General features: G+C 28.1%; 2 protein-coding genes across 6 annotated transcripts in view; one reads left to right on the plus strand and one right to left on the minus strand.

Annotated features, from left to right (window-relative positions):
- Positions 1-16736, minus strand: part of LOC117179332 (ecdysone-induced protein 74EF) — a 348553-nt gene that overhangs the window by 171659 nt on the left and 160158 nt on the right. The window lies entirely within an intron of this gene.
- Positions 1-16736, plus strand: part of LOC117179334 (U7 snRNA-associated Sm-like protein LSm11) — a 50090-nt gene that overhangs the window by 15862 nt on the left and 17492 nt on the right. The window contains exon 2 of the mRNA XM_033371008.1: positions 9832-9998. Within this exon, the coding sequence (XP_033226899.1) occupies positions 9832-9998 (167 nt within the window). The remainder of the gene's footprint in view (positions 1-9831; positions 9999-16736) is intronic.

Raw genomic sequence — 16736 nt, forward strand, 5'->3', positions numbered from 1 at the left:
GGGAAAGTGTGGTAGTTAGGAGGGGGTGACGGAGGGAAAAGTGTGGTAGTTAGTGGTGATGGAGAGGACAGAGAGTAAATGTTTTTTTGCAGGGACTGCCTCCTAATTTGTCTATTTTTTAATAATCAGAGTCAAACTTTAACAAAATAGGTTTAACATTTCTTTCAAACAAAGCGTTAAACATTGGAAGACATTAGAAACCCAGGATCAGGTTGCAAAATTTGAGTAAGTTTAAATAATTTTCTCTTCTTTGAATCCAGCTTTGAAAATTGGCAAGAGTCTTTGGAGACTTAGAGAAGAGTTTCTTGGATTTTCCGAGGTTGGTGGAACCTCGCTAGCTTCCTAGCTCCCCCAACCCCCAACCTTGGCGCACACGCCGCTGGGACAATAAGGGGGGCGGGCAGGGGGGGCAAAGGGCCCACATTGCGAAAGTAACAGTACCTACGGCTAGTTCGCGTAAAGCAAATGCGAGAGTGTGCAAGGTATATACTGTATAGGTATGAGGTCTGGTGGCTTGCCTGCCTGCCTGCCTGGCTCAGCTCGGGTGCGCTGCCCGCCAGGACGTTGAACTCAGCGCCACTCAACCTGGGGATCATCCGCGGGTACCGGGCCCCACCAGAAAGATTACAACCACCTTGTCGCACTGTCAGAATTTCTCAGAAAATTATTTTCTTTTTTATGCTCTGCGGGTTGCAGAGAAAAATGTTGAGTTTCATTTTTAACACAGAAAGGACGTCAGAACTTAGTGCAACAGAAGTGTACCATAATTGATTCATGCTGGGGCCTCTGGACCTAGAAGCTGACATGTTTAGAGCCCGACTGAAAACTGGGAATTGAACAATTTTGTAGAAAAAGAAATATCAATTGCTATGTTCAAATGTCAAATTTTAATCAGGGAATAGGTGTCTTTTAAAATTAGGGTTCTTTTAAAGTTAAAACTCTTAAAATTGAGGATATTGAAAAATTACAATCCTTTATAACTCTGAGCTTGCAATATTTTCAAACTGGACCTCATTCGAAATCAACATATTCAGTTGTGGTCGTCGCTTCATTAACTAAACATTTGACCTTTCATTAATCTTATCTATTAGGGATTTTTGGCAAAATTAAAAAAAATGGTTTAGGGGATACAGAGGCAGCTTTTTTAAAAAAAACTTAGTATTTTATTTTCAAAAAAACAGCTAAAGGGATTCTGATGTAAAATACACAAACAGTGATTATTTTAATAAAATAAATATTTCATTTTAAAAAACCGCCTTGGAGAACACGCAAATATTTTTTTCAAATTCTGCAAAAAATCAGGTGTTCTTTCGACACCAAAACGATCACTCTAAAAGGGTACTCTTTGAGACTAAATAAATCAAAGCTTTGTTGGACCGGAACAATACATTGAAAAATATTAATATTGAATTAAATAAACACTTTTAATAAATAATAATAAACTTTATCAGAATTAGAGTTCACTTTTAGTTTTTGCATTATTTCCCTAATTGAAAGTCCATAATAAATTTCAAATTATCATACTTAATTATGTTGGGGTAGACTGGTTAGTCAGTTAAGAATCTTTTGAGGACTGGTACAGGCCTGAAACGATTCTTAATTATGACAGTAATATTGAGTTGATTCCTATGAACTAATAAATAATTACTAAAGAAATATAGTCCTAAAAAAGGTATGTACGTAGCTCCAGGGAAGGTATGATCGCTTCCAGATTTTAAGTGAAGACAAATAAAATAAGTCATAAAATTTAGAAGTTAGTCATGATGTTCGAACATGTGTTTATTTAAATATTTTAATTTATAGTCCGATAGATAATGGGAGGTTTCCGCATGCTAGTAAAAAAATTCATTTTCCTCAAAAAATATTTAAAAATTTCCTTAACAGCACTTTTTTATAAGACCCACAGTTTTGTTGTAATCGTGAAAAATCGTATTAAAAATAAAAAATTCAATTTTCCGGTTAAACTAGGCAAGGAACTGATTGATTGAGCGATAGATTTGGTGCGTCAGATTAGGCTGAGCCCCCTGCTCGAATTTTGTTTTGACATTGAAAACATTTAAATTTTAATTGATCAACTTGACTTTGTTTTAAATATCTTATGGAAAGATTTCATGTTTAAAGATTACTTCGAACAAATACATTTTGTTTTTAAAAAGAAAAACACTCATGCATAGCGGTGATATCTTGGTTTATATCCCGGCTTAGGCAGATTTGTTCTTGTTTATTAAAAATATGTATTTGTCCGAAGTAATCTTTAAACGTTGAATTTCAAGTAATTAACGTTTAGTTCTTAATTCTATAAAAAGTTCAAATATCAAGACTTTCATCATGGAAAGTGTTCCAGTTACAATGTAATTCTTCATTAAAGGATATGATAAATGATTTTAGAATAAAGAACAATTTTGGATAACCTTTGACAATTTCGAGAGATGTAAGTTGTATTTATATTCTCTCTTTTGACAGCCTCCATCCTTTTTTTCTTTCCTTTCTCCACCTTTGCAGAGTGCAGTTCTAACGGTTTCCTTTATACCACACCACGCACGTGAATGTTCACCAGGCGTTATCGTGTCGAGGCTTGTGGGATAATTCAAAAAAGAAGAAGGAAAAAAGAAAAATGTAGAGAAAGAGGGACAGAGAGGGACAGAGAGTGAGAGAGAGAGAGAGAGGATGTACTAGAAGTGGACGAAGACGAAACCCTCGAGCCAAAAGATTTCAGCACGATTACTATTCTCTAACTCTTACCTTCTACCTTCTATTTTCTAACTCCTAACTCCTAACTATTAAACTCCTATAGCTGCGGAGAATGTGCGGGCTTGAAAAGCTCGATCGTAAACATGAGGTTCCCGCTGATGGGGCAAAATGCAACAAACTAGCGCGAAATATGCGAGTCATTTTTCTCTCTCTAGTTCTCCACACAACATGCAGTTCTCTTCTAGACTTTTAAACTTCTGCAGTCATCTCTGGATTATATTTGTTGCACATCTCGAAATATTTATTACAGAGGGCGAAATTAAAAGTGCAAAAAGGATGAGATGGTATCATTTCCGGTTAATTCTTCGTCCTTAAATTCAAATCCAAAAACAAAATAATTGAATTATCAACCAACAAAATAAAATTCATTTGAAAAAAAAAGATTTATTTTCTACCAAAGAAGATGAATTTTCTAACACATCAGTTGTATTTGCCAAGAAATATTTGAACTTTTAAGCAAACGAGAGGAATTTTTAACACAGTAGTTGAATTTTCATCCTTCTCAGACAAATTTTGAAAGAAGTGCACAAATTTTCAATGAAAAAAGAATGAACTTCAAAAAGAAACTTTTCTTAGAAGACACTTCAATTTTTGATTAAGGAAAATGAATTTTCAACATAGTTAGTCGAATTTCTAACAAAAATCATAAATATCCAGAAAAATTTTGAAATTTTTAAATAAAAAAAGATTCCATTTCAAGCAAAAATAGTTAAATTGTTTAGTTATATGGTTGAATGTTCAATTTGAAGGAACGAATATCCTATCAAATAAAAAGGTTGAACAAAACTATTACATTTTTAATAAAATAATAAAATTTTCAACAAAATAATTAAATATTCAAGAAAAAACTATATTATTTAAAATAAAAAACAGTTCAGTTTTACAAGAAAGTAGGAATTTTTTCAAATCATTTTTACCTTAAAGAATAAATTTTAAAGAAAAACAGGTAAAATTTCTACCAAAAGAAAATCAATTTTCAAAACAAAAATACAATTTAAAAAAAAAATTTTGATGTTAAATTTTTAACCACGAAAGGTTTTTTAATCCAGAGAGAGAAAAAATGCCAACCAAATTGTTCAGTTTTTAAATTAAAAAGGTGAAATCACTAGAATACCGTTCAATTTTCAACAAAAAAATTTATTTTTAACGAAAAAGACGAACTTTCAAGAACAGAGTCGAATTTTTTAGCCAAATAGTTTAATTGTCAAACAAAAAAAACTTAATTTTCAACAAAATTAGTTAAAATATTAAACCAAAGAGATGAATTTTAAATAAAATTATGAATCTCTAAACAAGAAAAATCTATTTTTAACGCAGTAGAATAATAGTTGAATTTTTAAACAGAAAAGATTAGTATTTAAATAAAAATATCAGTAAAACAAATCGAATTTGGAACGAACTAGTTAAATTTGGAACCAAAAAGAGGATTTTTCAGCTAAAATTATAAATCTTCAAGAAACAAATGAATTTTCAACAAAATAGTTCAAAATTCAACCAAAAAAATATTTTTTTTTTAACCAAGATGATTAATTTATTACCAAAAACAACAAACTTCTAACGCAACAGTACCCATTTTAACCAAAAAATTATTTTTAAAACAAGAATATAAACGTTATATCAAAAAGAGGAATTTTCAACAAAATAAAAAACATTTTCAACCAAAAAGAGGATTCTTTAACAAGAAGATTATTTTATTATTAAAAACGATGAATTCTCAACCAAATAGTTGATTTTTTAACCAAACAGGTTATTTTAAATTAAAAATATAAATTTTCAACTACAAAGATGAATTCTCTAGAAAATACATAAATTACCAAACAAATAAGTGAAATTTCAACTAAAAAATATTATTTTTAAACCAAAAATGGAATAGTTAATTCTCATTTAAAACAATAATATTCAAGCAAAAAACAAACAATTTGCAACATAAAAGTTCAATTTTCAATCACAGAAATGAGTTTTCAACCAAAAAAATTAATATTTATTCAAGTTTAAAATGGCTTTTGGCGACCAATTTTAGGGAGGTTACTTTTGAGTGACCTAGGGTAGCCTAAAAATTGCTGAGTGCTTTTAAGGTGGCTTAGGGCTGCGTAAAAAGGTGGCGGCCGTTCTAAAGACAGTCCAGGGCGGCCTGATAAAGGGCGGGCATATTTAACGTGATTTATGGCCGTCTATAAAGGGCTTTCAATTTTAGGATGGCTTTTGACGGCCGCCTAGGGCTCTAATTTATATTTAAAACAATTTTATTTAAAAAAATTAATCTTCTGGTTTAAAAATTCATCTTTTTAGGCTGAAAATTTAGCTCCTTGCTTCAAAGTTGAATTTCTTTATTCAACATTTTTTTGGTCGAAGATACATGATTTGAGTTAAAAATTTAACTTTTTGTTTAAAAATTAACTTTTTTGTTGAAAATTGATATTTTTGGGCTGAAAACTCAACTGTTTTGTAGAAAAATCATCATTTTGGCTTGGAAATTTTAAATGAAATATCACTTTATTTTTGTTTAAAAAGTGATATTTTTTAGACAAAAAATTCAACTATGTGGTTGAAAATTTGGATTTTTTGGATAAATTGTATTGGGTCTTATTTTAAAATCAATTTTTTTTGTTAAAATATCAACTATTATATTTTTTATTGAAAAATCATCTCTTTGGTTGGAAAGTTAGCTGCTTTGTTACGTTAAAGTCTTGGAATATCAAGAATTAGGTATAAAATTCAACTATGTGGTAGAAAATTTAACTGTTTTATAGGAGATTCGTTTTTTTTTAAGTTAAATTAGTTTTTTAATTTTGGAATTTGACTATTCAATTTTTCTGTTAATAGATGATTTTCTTTATTTCAGAAATGTAAGTATTTGTTTCAAAATGTCTGTAGTGTAAGTAGTTTATTGAGAAGTCAAGTTTTTAGTTAAAAATGTATATATTTGGTTGAAAATTTATTTTTGGATGAAAATTGGTTTTAACTAAAAGTATAACTATTTGATTGAAAATGCCTTTTTATTTCGATGCTTCATATTTTTAGATTAAAATTCAACTGTTTTGTCAAGAAAAATCTTCCTTTTGTCTTAAAAATGTAATACTTTTGTCGAAAATTCAAATATTTGGAAGATAATTTGTTTTTTTATGTATTAAAAATTAATTTTATTCAGGGAAAATTTCAGTGCCCCATTTTTGGTTTTAATAGACCTTTTTAGTTTGGATCGGCCTAAAAAAATTTCTCCGTCCGCGTTTCGTTTTTGAATAAAATATAAAATAAATGATTTAAAAGGACTTGACTAATTGAGTAAAAAGCAAAGAAAGATTAGACAGAGAGACAGACGGGCGGAGCTAGCTCGCTGCGGCCCTGCACCTGAGCGCGGAAAGAGGAGCTTTAGAGTTACGTAAAGTCTCGACTCGACGGTAATACGGTGCAGAACAGTACTCGCAGTACTCCAAGTAACAAGCACGCACACAGCTTTAAAAAGAAGCAAACAAGAAAAAAGTTGCTATCACGCACACCAACACTTGGATCTTTCATGCACATGCTTCAGTCTCTGTGTGTCGGCGTGTGTCTTTTATGTGTGCGCATGTGCAATGTGCATGAGCGATCGTCGCACTCGAGATCGACGCTGCCAATTGGCTTTCTCCGATAACTTTCATCCACCTTAAGTCGACCTAAAACCACCTAACACCACCTATACATCTATTTATTATAGGTATACCTTTCTTTCTTTCTTTCTTCTTTTTCCACCCTTCTTTCCTCATTTCTTTCTTTCCTTCTTTCTTTCTTTCTTTCTTTCCGAAGCCTAACTCTACTTTCACTATCACACCGATGCTACTGAGAGGGCCAGAGAGCGAAAAAAACCCAAGCGGGGTAGAAAACTAAGGAAGGCAGAGAAAATGAAAGGAAAAGGAGTAGGAAAAGGAAAGGAAAGAGCTCTTTAGTCTCCTCGCTTTTTCTTTACTTTGCACTCAATCTCATCGAAGAATTCCGCTACTTGATGCGCGAGACTGCGTCGGGAAAAATCGAGATTTCATTATTCTAGTCGGTGAGAACCGATTGCACAGTCTCTAACAAAAAAAGGGTGGAAGGTCTCTAAAGAAATCCTATTCTATGACAAGTGAGATCAGCTAGAGAATTCTACGAAATTGATTAATTTCCATACCGAAAGACAAAAACAGTTGAATTTTCAACTGAAATGATGAACCTTCAACCGAATTGCTAAAAATATCAATTTTTTTAAACAAAAATGGAAGAGTTGAATTTTCAATCAGAAAAATTAAATTTCAACGAAAAAAAAGAACGAATTTTCAACAAAAGTGTTTAATTTTCAACTAAAAAGATGATTTTTCAACCAAATAGTTAGGTTTTTAACGTTTCAACGAAAAAATATCAATTTTTACAACAATAAAAAACGAGTTATCAAAGCATTAGTTGAATCCTCAACCAAAAATGTTATATTTCAAACCATGAAAGAGTTTTCAGTAAAAAGAATCGTATAAAATGCTGAAATTTTAAGACAAAAAAATAAATTTGCTACAAATCAGTCGAGTTTTCAACCAAAAAATATCATTTTATAACAAAAAAAGTAATTACTAAAAAAAATTGTTGATTTTGAAAGCCAGAAGAGTTGAATTTTATACAAAATTTGAATTTTCAAAAAACAAAAATATAAATGTTTAATTACAGAAGTTAAATTTTCAAACAAAAATGAAATAGTTATATTTTCAGGTAAAGAAAATTAATTTTTAACAGAAATAATAAATTTTCTACCAAAGATACGAATTTTTAACTTCAGTAACGAATCATCGCCAAAAAAAATGAATTTTCTAAAAAAAAAAAAACGAATTTTTAACAAAATACATCAATTTTAAACCAAGAAATATTAATTTCTCAAATAAAAATTTAATAGTCAAATTTTCAGTTAAGGAAAAACGTATTTTCAAAAAAAGATTAACTTTCAATCTAAAAATTAGAATATTCTTCCGCAACAATTTAATTTTCAACCCAAAAATAATAATTTTCCACTAAAATAATTGAATTTTCAACTACAGAAATTAAATTTTTAAGCAAAAATGGAATAGTTACATTTTCGGTTGAAAAAAATTCCACTTATATATTTAAATTTTCAAGTAACAAAACGATTTTTTAATTAAAAATGAAATATCTAAATTTTCAGTTAAAAAAATAAACTTTCAAGAAAAAAACGAACATGCAACAAAGTACATGAATTTTTAATCAAATAGTTGAATTAACAGCCTAAAGTAGAATAGTTTATTTTCAGTTGGAAAAATTAATTTGAACCAATTAGAACGGATTTTCAACCAAAAAGTTAAGGTTCTAACCAAACATACGAAATTTCAAGCAGGAGGATACATTTTTAAACCAAAAAACGGATTTTCAACTAAAGAAAGAAATTTTTCTCATTTTTAACCAAAAGGTCGCATTAAATTAGAGTATTACTTTTCTACTAAAAAACACGAATTAAAAAAAAAACGTACATTTTTGGTTAAAAATTAATTTTGAACTAAAAAAAACAAATGAATTCTCAAACAAATATTGAAATTTTTAACTAAATAGTTGTATTTTTCACCTAAAATACATTTATTTTCAACTAAACAAGATAAATTTCCAACCAAAAATGGAATAGTTAAATTATCAGTTAAAAAATTAATTCTAAGCCAAAAAAAATCTCCACATCAGTTGAATCCTCAAATAAAACAGATTAATTTTCAATCAAAAAGTTGAATTCTCTACTAAAATGATAAATTTCTTACTAAAAAAATAGAACGAATTTTCCATAAGACAGTTGCACTTACATCGACAAAAAATGACTGTTTAAAAAAAATTGTAAAATTATTAACAAAATAATGAAATTTTTAATCAAATAATAAAGATTTTAAAAACAAGGTGAATTCTCAACCAACGAAAAATATAAGCTGAAAAAATGATAAATTCTACTTTTTTTAAGACTTACTTCTTATTAAAAAATGTTCTGTTTTAAATATAATTTAATTAATTTCCGAAAATAATATATACTCCACTTACATAACCGCATCTGAAAAAAGAATTTTAAAACCAACTCTGAAAGACTCACCTGCAACAAAAAAAGAAACAGTTTTATTAATACAGATAGAAAAAAACCTACTTCGAATTTAAAGTACAAATTACCACATATGTTTATTTATAGAAGCGATGTAAGATTAATAACAAAACCGGATCACGTTCATACATACTGAGATCATCTAAAAGTACCGTATCACTCATAAAAAAAAATTAATTTTTTCTTAACTTATCATATTCCTATCTGAAGAATATATCACTTATTTCACTTTAAAAGTGCGAGAGGGAAATTTGCTCTTACTCAATGATTATAAGAAAGAAAAAGTAAATTAATGAAGAATAAACGATGATTCAAGCCGACTATATAAAGGCACGAAAGAGCGATATAAATTCTTATTAGTGAGGTGATAGCGGTTGTAAAAATCACTCGGGCTTAAGGATAGTTAATGGCGAGATCGATATCTCTCGATCGAGCACAATCTCTCTAATTACTCGTCAAACATTATCAACAAATAAATAAAAAAAAAAAAAAAAAGAAATAAAAAAAAAAAAAAAAAAATTTCCTTAAATATCTCTCATCTAAAAATGTTTCTTAGAAAGAAAAAAAATTATTGTATTTTTATGTTATAGTATTGACCAGGTTTTTATATATAAATATTTGCTACTCTTTTCTTTTCCAACTGGTCTTATATCAATGTTTAAATATTGATTTTAATTTTTATTACTAAAAATTTTTTCTCAGCTTGGATTCGAACATGGTCTACATGGTCTTATCTTAATATTTGAATATTGATTTTTTTCCTAAGTTTGATCAATTTTTGTCTGAGCTAGGATTCGAACGCAGGTCTTCAGCTTGCCATTGTGTGCTTACCCACTGAGCTACTGGCAATCTGAAGACCTGAGTTCGAATCCTAGCTCAGACAAAAATTTCTCAAACTTAGGAAAAAAATCAATATTCAAATATTAAGATTAGACCATGTAGAAAAAACAGCATCAACACCAACTATGATTAAGGAATTATTTTTTCGTTTTTTCCAGGATTGGTGCAGGGTAAAAAAAAAGAGGAAAGATACGATATTATGGGGCGAAGGAATATCCTCACAAAAATGGAGTCTTACCGAGTGTACAAAGACGATAAATATAAAAAATCACTCGGTCCTCTACAAGTCCTTTATATGTGCATGCAGAAGAAAACAAGGGTCAAGGTAGGTTCAAGAAATTGAAAAATATTCCAGATTCGAAAAATATGCCCGACAAAAAAAATATGCCAGAAAATAAAATTTTGCCCGAAGAGAAAAATATGCCTGAGGAGAATATAAAAATCGGCAAAAAAAAGCAAAATTTTTTAGACATGAATCTGACAAAGTGTATATCGTCGAGTGGTGGCACCTACGCATGTTCCTCCTTGTCTCGCCCCACTTTATTGCTCATCGCCACCCACCTACCCCACGTGTGAGTACACGCGCGTGACATACTTTTACGAACTCGTGCCAGCCCTTCTAAGGGTCAACACTCGTTGTCATAGAAACGGACACCCCCTCCTTTCGGCCCCAGTGGCAACCTATAGGCGCCCTGACGCTTTTTCCGAATTAATGCTTTTTTTCCCCAAGACAAGGTCGAGGACCCCCCCACCCCGTTTCCTCTTCACTGAAACTTACTCGTGCTGTGCCCTTTGCCAATTCTGCCCTTCAAACCTTTCGCAGCTCGAGTCTGTGTCTCCCAAAATAACTTCTCAAAGTAAATAATTAGTTACGGAAGGAGACATGGCCCTACAAAAAGGGGTTTCGTAGCCTATTTACCTAAAGTGTCAAAAATGTTTAACTTTTATTTTTTTATTTAATTTAAAAGGGGTTTTGTGATAAAGCGTTCAAGTTGGTTCTTATGCCCTTTTGGAAATAAAAATTTTCCAAAATATGGAAACCTCGAAGTAAAATAATTAAAATTTAGTTTTAATATTGAATAAATAATATAGTAATTAATTTAGTCATCAAACTAAAGTATTTTATTTCTTATTTTATTATTAAAGCAATGTTTTAATCACTTAGATTCGAGAATAATTTTATAATTCGTAAATACTGCTGCTTAGGAAATATTATACTTTCGAATATTTTATAATTTTGGCAATTTTATTTCGGGAATTTTCAAATTTGGTAATATTGAACTTTCGGGAATTTTCCAATTAGGAAACTCAAAATTACCGAATCTTTTCTATTTCGAATATTTGGTTTTTCGGGAAATTTATTTTTCCGGATTTTTCAGACAACTTCATTAAAAATTGATCGATTGCATTTTTTTAAGCTGCATAATTTTCAAATTAGGATTTAAATTATTTTTATTTTAAGCCGTTTTAAATGAAAAATTTTTCCATTATTATTCATACATCAAAATTTAATACTTTTAGTTACATATTAACATTTTTAAATAGAAATTTAAAAACTTTCTAAAATTCTTTTTCCCGGTTAATTTAAATTTCGAAAAGATTTTATTGTGCAAATTCAAAACTTAATTTATAGAAGTGCTATTTTGTTACGTTTTGGTGAAATTTGGTATAATATTATACTCGTATCATTCAGTTTCTTATATCTGGGCTGCTACAGAATTTTAATTTAGAAATTTCAAAGTTTTTCTAGGTTTTTTCAAAGAGCAATCGGTTTAATTTTGAAGTGTTTATAAATTCGAATAATTTCTATATTAATTGAAATGTTTAATAACAAATTAGCGTCTAATTTTACAAACCTGCTTAGATCAAATTAAATTTTCTTATTTATATAAACATTTTTTGAATTTGGAATAATTTTGAATTTATATTTTTTTTTGTAAATTTAACTTCTTGCAAAGTCGAATAATTCTAATTTGTTGTGGAACTACTTCATTCAAAATTAATTTTTTTGATCGAAGATTCATCTTTTTGGTTCAAAACTAAACTATTTAGTTAAAATTCTTCTTTTTGTGTTAAAAATTCATTTGTTTGACTGAAAATTTAATTATTCTATTTTTGGTGGTCAAAATGCTCTTTTTAGATAAAAACGCGATTATTTTGGTAGAAAATCCAGCTGTTTTTTATTATCTAGATGGAAAAATATTTTTTGATAGAAAATTCGACTTTTTTATTGAAAAATCGTCCTTCTATTTGAAAATTGAAGTATTTTGTTAAAAATTAATTTCTTAACTGAAAATTGAGTTACTATTCCTTTCTAGTTGAAAATTTAATTTTTTTAAATTTCTTATTTTTACTTGAAAAATTAATTAATTTATTTATTAATCTGTTAAGCGAAAACTGAACTATTCAATTTGATTGGAAACTGGTATTTTTGGTAAAAAATTAATTTTCACGGTTGAAAAATAATATTTATTAAGTTTCAACTATTTTTTCATTGAAAATTCATCTACTTGTTTAGAAATTTGAACCATTTCATTAAAAATCTTTTTCTTGTTGTTGAGAATTTATCTGTTTCAGTTTAAAATTAATGTATTTTGTTAAAAATTGTTATTTTTTTATTGCAAAAAATTAGTCTTTGTGATTTGAAAAATACTATCTTTTGGTTGATGATTCAAATATTTCGTTGGATATCTCTTTGGCTGAGAATTTAACTATTTTGTTGTAATTTCTTATTTTTCTTTCTTTTTTTTAAATTGATTTCTCCTTCGTTAAAACTTCGTCCTTTTCAGTTAAATTGAACTGTTTTTGATTAAAGTTAACACCGTTTTGAGTTGAAATATCCGCTATTTTAGTTTTCGTTAAAAAATATTTTTATCTAGTTAGAAATTATTTATTTCAGTTGAAAATATGTTTCTGGTTGAAACTTTGTGTCTTATTGAAAATTCTTTTTCTTTTATTGGAAATTAATTTTTTTACTTATCAATTTAAGTATTCCATTTTTGTTTGAACATTTATATTTTTATTTGAAAATTTAACTATTTGATTGAAAATTCATATTTGTTGTTAAAAATCCACGCGTTCTGTTGAAAATTCGTATCCGGTTTGAAGATTTTCGTTGTGACACAAAAAGAGTGCGTTTAAGGCCGGATTTCATGTTTTCGAGAAAGAGCCATATTTTTCTTCTTATCTCGAAAAGAATTGGAACAACTGCTTCGTCCTCGATAAAAAGGAAATATTTCTTCAAACTTTCGCAAATCTGCTTTTCTCTCCTTCATCTCTGAAAACTGCCACAACTTTTTTTATAACTGAAACAAACTTGTATTTTAAAAGTATCAGTATGAGTTTTAATGTTTATTTAACTTTTATTTATTTTAATGTTTATGTTATTCTTCAGTATATAAAGTATCCCAATTCTTATTTATTGATCGCTAACCTCAGTCTTCTCCCCATTCCCCAATGATTAAATATTTTTGGAAAACAATTTCAATATTTAATTTAAAAATCTTTTTTAAATTAAATTATTAAATTGTTTATTTTATGCTTCCTGAATATTTTCTATGATTGTATGAATTGAGAGGAAGTCAAGTTTGATTGAAGGACTTTGTGTTTCACTTCCTATCTACAAACGACTCTCAATTTTCCCAAGCATCTTTCTGCCAATTAGAATTTTTTTGACCTAATGAATCAGAAAGTTCCGGATGCTGCACATCAATATCTAACAATTTATAGTCTACATTTGATTCATCAAGATCATCCTTCATTTGCTCGGTGCTTTATGACAATGTTTGCCCATTGTGTGTCGGAAAACTTGTTCTAATCCAGTAAAATTTTATAAAAAATTCATTCCTTTCAGTTTTATCAATTTTGTCTTAAATACTTATTTTTTAATTAAAAATGAACTATAATGATCTACGTCTTAATTCATGCAAAATTTAAGAATGATTAATTTTTAATTACTTCATGCAAAATCAGTTTTAAAAAAATTGTTCATTGTTTAACGATAAATTTGTTAATTTATTAATTTTTCAAGATTATAATTCGAGATAAGATCATCTTAAAAATTTTCAAAATGATTAAACATAAAAGATTTACTATTTTGTATTCTGAAATTTTAAATGGTATAAATTACATTCATACTTCAAATTCAAAACATTTTAGATTAAACAAATAAAAACTAAGAGATTTGAGAATTATAATTTTCGAATTTAAGCTCTAAAAACTGCATAATTTTAAATAAGCAAACCAAGTATTAAAAATACAAAATTTGGCCCCGTAATATGTACACGCAACCAAGGTTGAAATAGAAAAAATGCCTTTTCCAATTCAGTGAAAAATAAATTTCTTCCTTTCCAACTCCATACAAATTTTAAAAAGACAGGATTTTTCTCTTTCAATACAAAAAAATTGAAAATAAATAATTCCTCTGTTTTTATTATAAAAAATGTATAAATTACAGAATTACGATTGGACAAAATCAAAACAAATGTACACACAAAAGTTTCCTTTCTGCCAATTCAATAAAACTGTTGAAAATGCAAAATATCTCTATCCCTATTCAGGAATAAATTTTTTGTTTAATTTCTTGTTCCGAATAATAAATAATAAAATAAAAAAATGTCCCCCATTCTAAATTAATAAAAATTTTAAAAATTAAAAAAAGATTCCCTGTTCCAATAAATAATACCAAAATAACAAAATTTCTCCCATTCTAAATAAATACAAATTTTAAAAGTAAAAAAAACGTTCCTCTTACGATTCAGAAAAGAATGGAAACAAAAAATGTCTCCTTTTCATCAAAAGAAAAATGTCTAAAATAAAGAAACTGAACCCTTTCAATTCAACTTAATAAAAATAAAAACGTTAAAGTAATAAATTTCTCAAAAATAAAAAATGTCCTTATTCCAATTCACAAAATGATTGAAAATAAAAAATGCTTCCCTTTCACATCATCAGAAAAATGTTGAAAGTAAAGAACATGACCCGCGTCAACTCAATAACAATATTAATAAAAATGTTTAAAGTAAAGAAACTCCCTTGTTCAATTCAGGAAAAAAATAAAAACCGAAATCTACTCTCTTACAAATCAATAAAGTGTTAAATAAAAAATTTCTTTCAATCCAGAAAAAATCCAAAATTAAAAAAAAATTAAAAAAACGCCCAAAAAAATATTTTTTTTGTGAGATGAAATTGAACAACCCATATTACATTATATTTCATTTTGAAAAATTGATTAAATTCGCTCCGAATTGTTTTTAAATAATGAGAATATCAAAATGTGTTTTTATCGATTTTTACATTGTTTATGTTTTTAATATTGGGAAATAAAATTGTAGGGAGGTGAACGCGCTGCTTACACCCGTGCATTTACTACTAGCATTACAAAAATTTGTTATGGATTTTTTAATTATATATTTCTTTAATATAAGCAAACAAAACTTCATGGAAATTGATGCGCGCTTTGTGCCCGTGCATTTACTGCTTCCATTAAAAAATTTGTTACACATTTTTAAATTGTTTTTTTTTTTATATAAGCAAGTAAAAATTCAGGGAAATTAATGGGCAATTTGCGCGCCTGCATTTACGGCTAGAGTTTTAAAAGTTTTCAATACAGATTTTAAAATTATTTATGTTTGTAGAGCTCTAGAGCAGGTATTAAAATTTATATTCAATTAAAGAATAATGGAATGGGTAGTGTTCTATTTTTTTCGTTTGAGGAAGGGGGGAAAATTTGTGCGCGCGCGCCTTCATGATTCTTAATTAGCGATCGTGTAATTCATTTTTAATTATGCAGGTAATTGAATTTTGTTAGAAAAAAGAGAAGAATTTCCTTGACTTTGCATCTAATCGATTCGTATCTTGTAGAGCAGACTGATTCATTAGCCTTCGTGGGACTAACGATTCGAGGTCACTTTCGCCCTTAGCACATTGAATTCTAAGTCTGTCCTCGAATCTAAGCACCGCGAGGACAAGAGTAGAAACAAGATTTTTAATGACTCTTCCTTGTAACAAGAAAAATCTAATCTTCTATTGACTCACCAAAATTATTCCATTCGAAAAATTTAACCCAGACTAAAAAAGAGAATATTTTATTTCGCGAAACAGTTTTTACAAAGAAGAACCGAAAAATATTTTTATTTTAAATTAAAAGATTATTTTTAATTTTATTAATACAAACCAACTGAATTGAAACTATAGACATTTGAATAATAGCTTTAAATTTCAGGCATTCAAAATTGACAAATTTAAATAGCATTAAAGAATAAAAAAATTGAGCAAGTGTGGAGAATTCGATGGATCTTAACTGAAAGTGTATCTTCAAATTCCAAACATTTAAAATAAAATAATTTTAAGCTGAAAGATTTCAATTTCATATTAAATTTTTCAAAACAATATTATTTGGTATGAGTTTATCTGTTTAAATAAAATAAAAAATTCAAGGAAAGCATTTCAGATCAAAGATGTTGAAAATTTAATAATAAAAAATCTTAAGCCTTTGGGAATATAATTTAGAATGAAATTGAAATTTTTAATTTTAAATGAAATCATTTTCAGCTTTGTAAAAGTGCAATATTTCAAATTGAGTGGTTTATTAAAGTATAATCTGAAATTGTAAGAGCTTAGAATAAAAAAACTTAAGAAGTAAAGCATTTCAGCTCAAAGGTGTTAAAATTTTAAAAAATTTTTAATTTTAAGCTTTTGGCAACAGACAATTTTAAATTTCATCATTTTTGAGTCTCAAGCTTCCAAAATTTAAAATTTTTTATTTGGAAACATCAGAAAATGAGTTTTCATTTTGAAATATTAAACATTGAGCATTTATCAGATTGGTAACATTAAAAAATTTACTTTTTATATAATTTTGGAAGACGTTGAAATTTCAAAATTAAATAATTGTTAGCTTTCCAAAAGTGCAATATTTCAAACTGAATTGTTAGAAAATTTATAACTTGAGATTTTATGCGCTTTAAGGGCATGTGACACAGCTAAATACCTATATTACCGACCTCACTTTTTCAGTTCACTGAATGTTTTTTTGAACCTAAGAACTTTTTTTGTAAATAAA

This window comes from Belonocnema kinseyi, chromosome 9 (genome assembly GCF_010883055.1).
Source record: "Belonocnema kinseyi isolate 2016_QV_RU_SX_M_011 chromosome 9, B_treatae_v1, whole genome shotgun sequence".
Lineage (NCBI taxonomy): Eukaryota > Metazoa > Arthropoda > Insecta > Hymenoptera > Cynipidae > Belonocnema > Belonocnema kinseyi.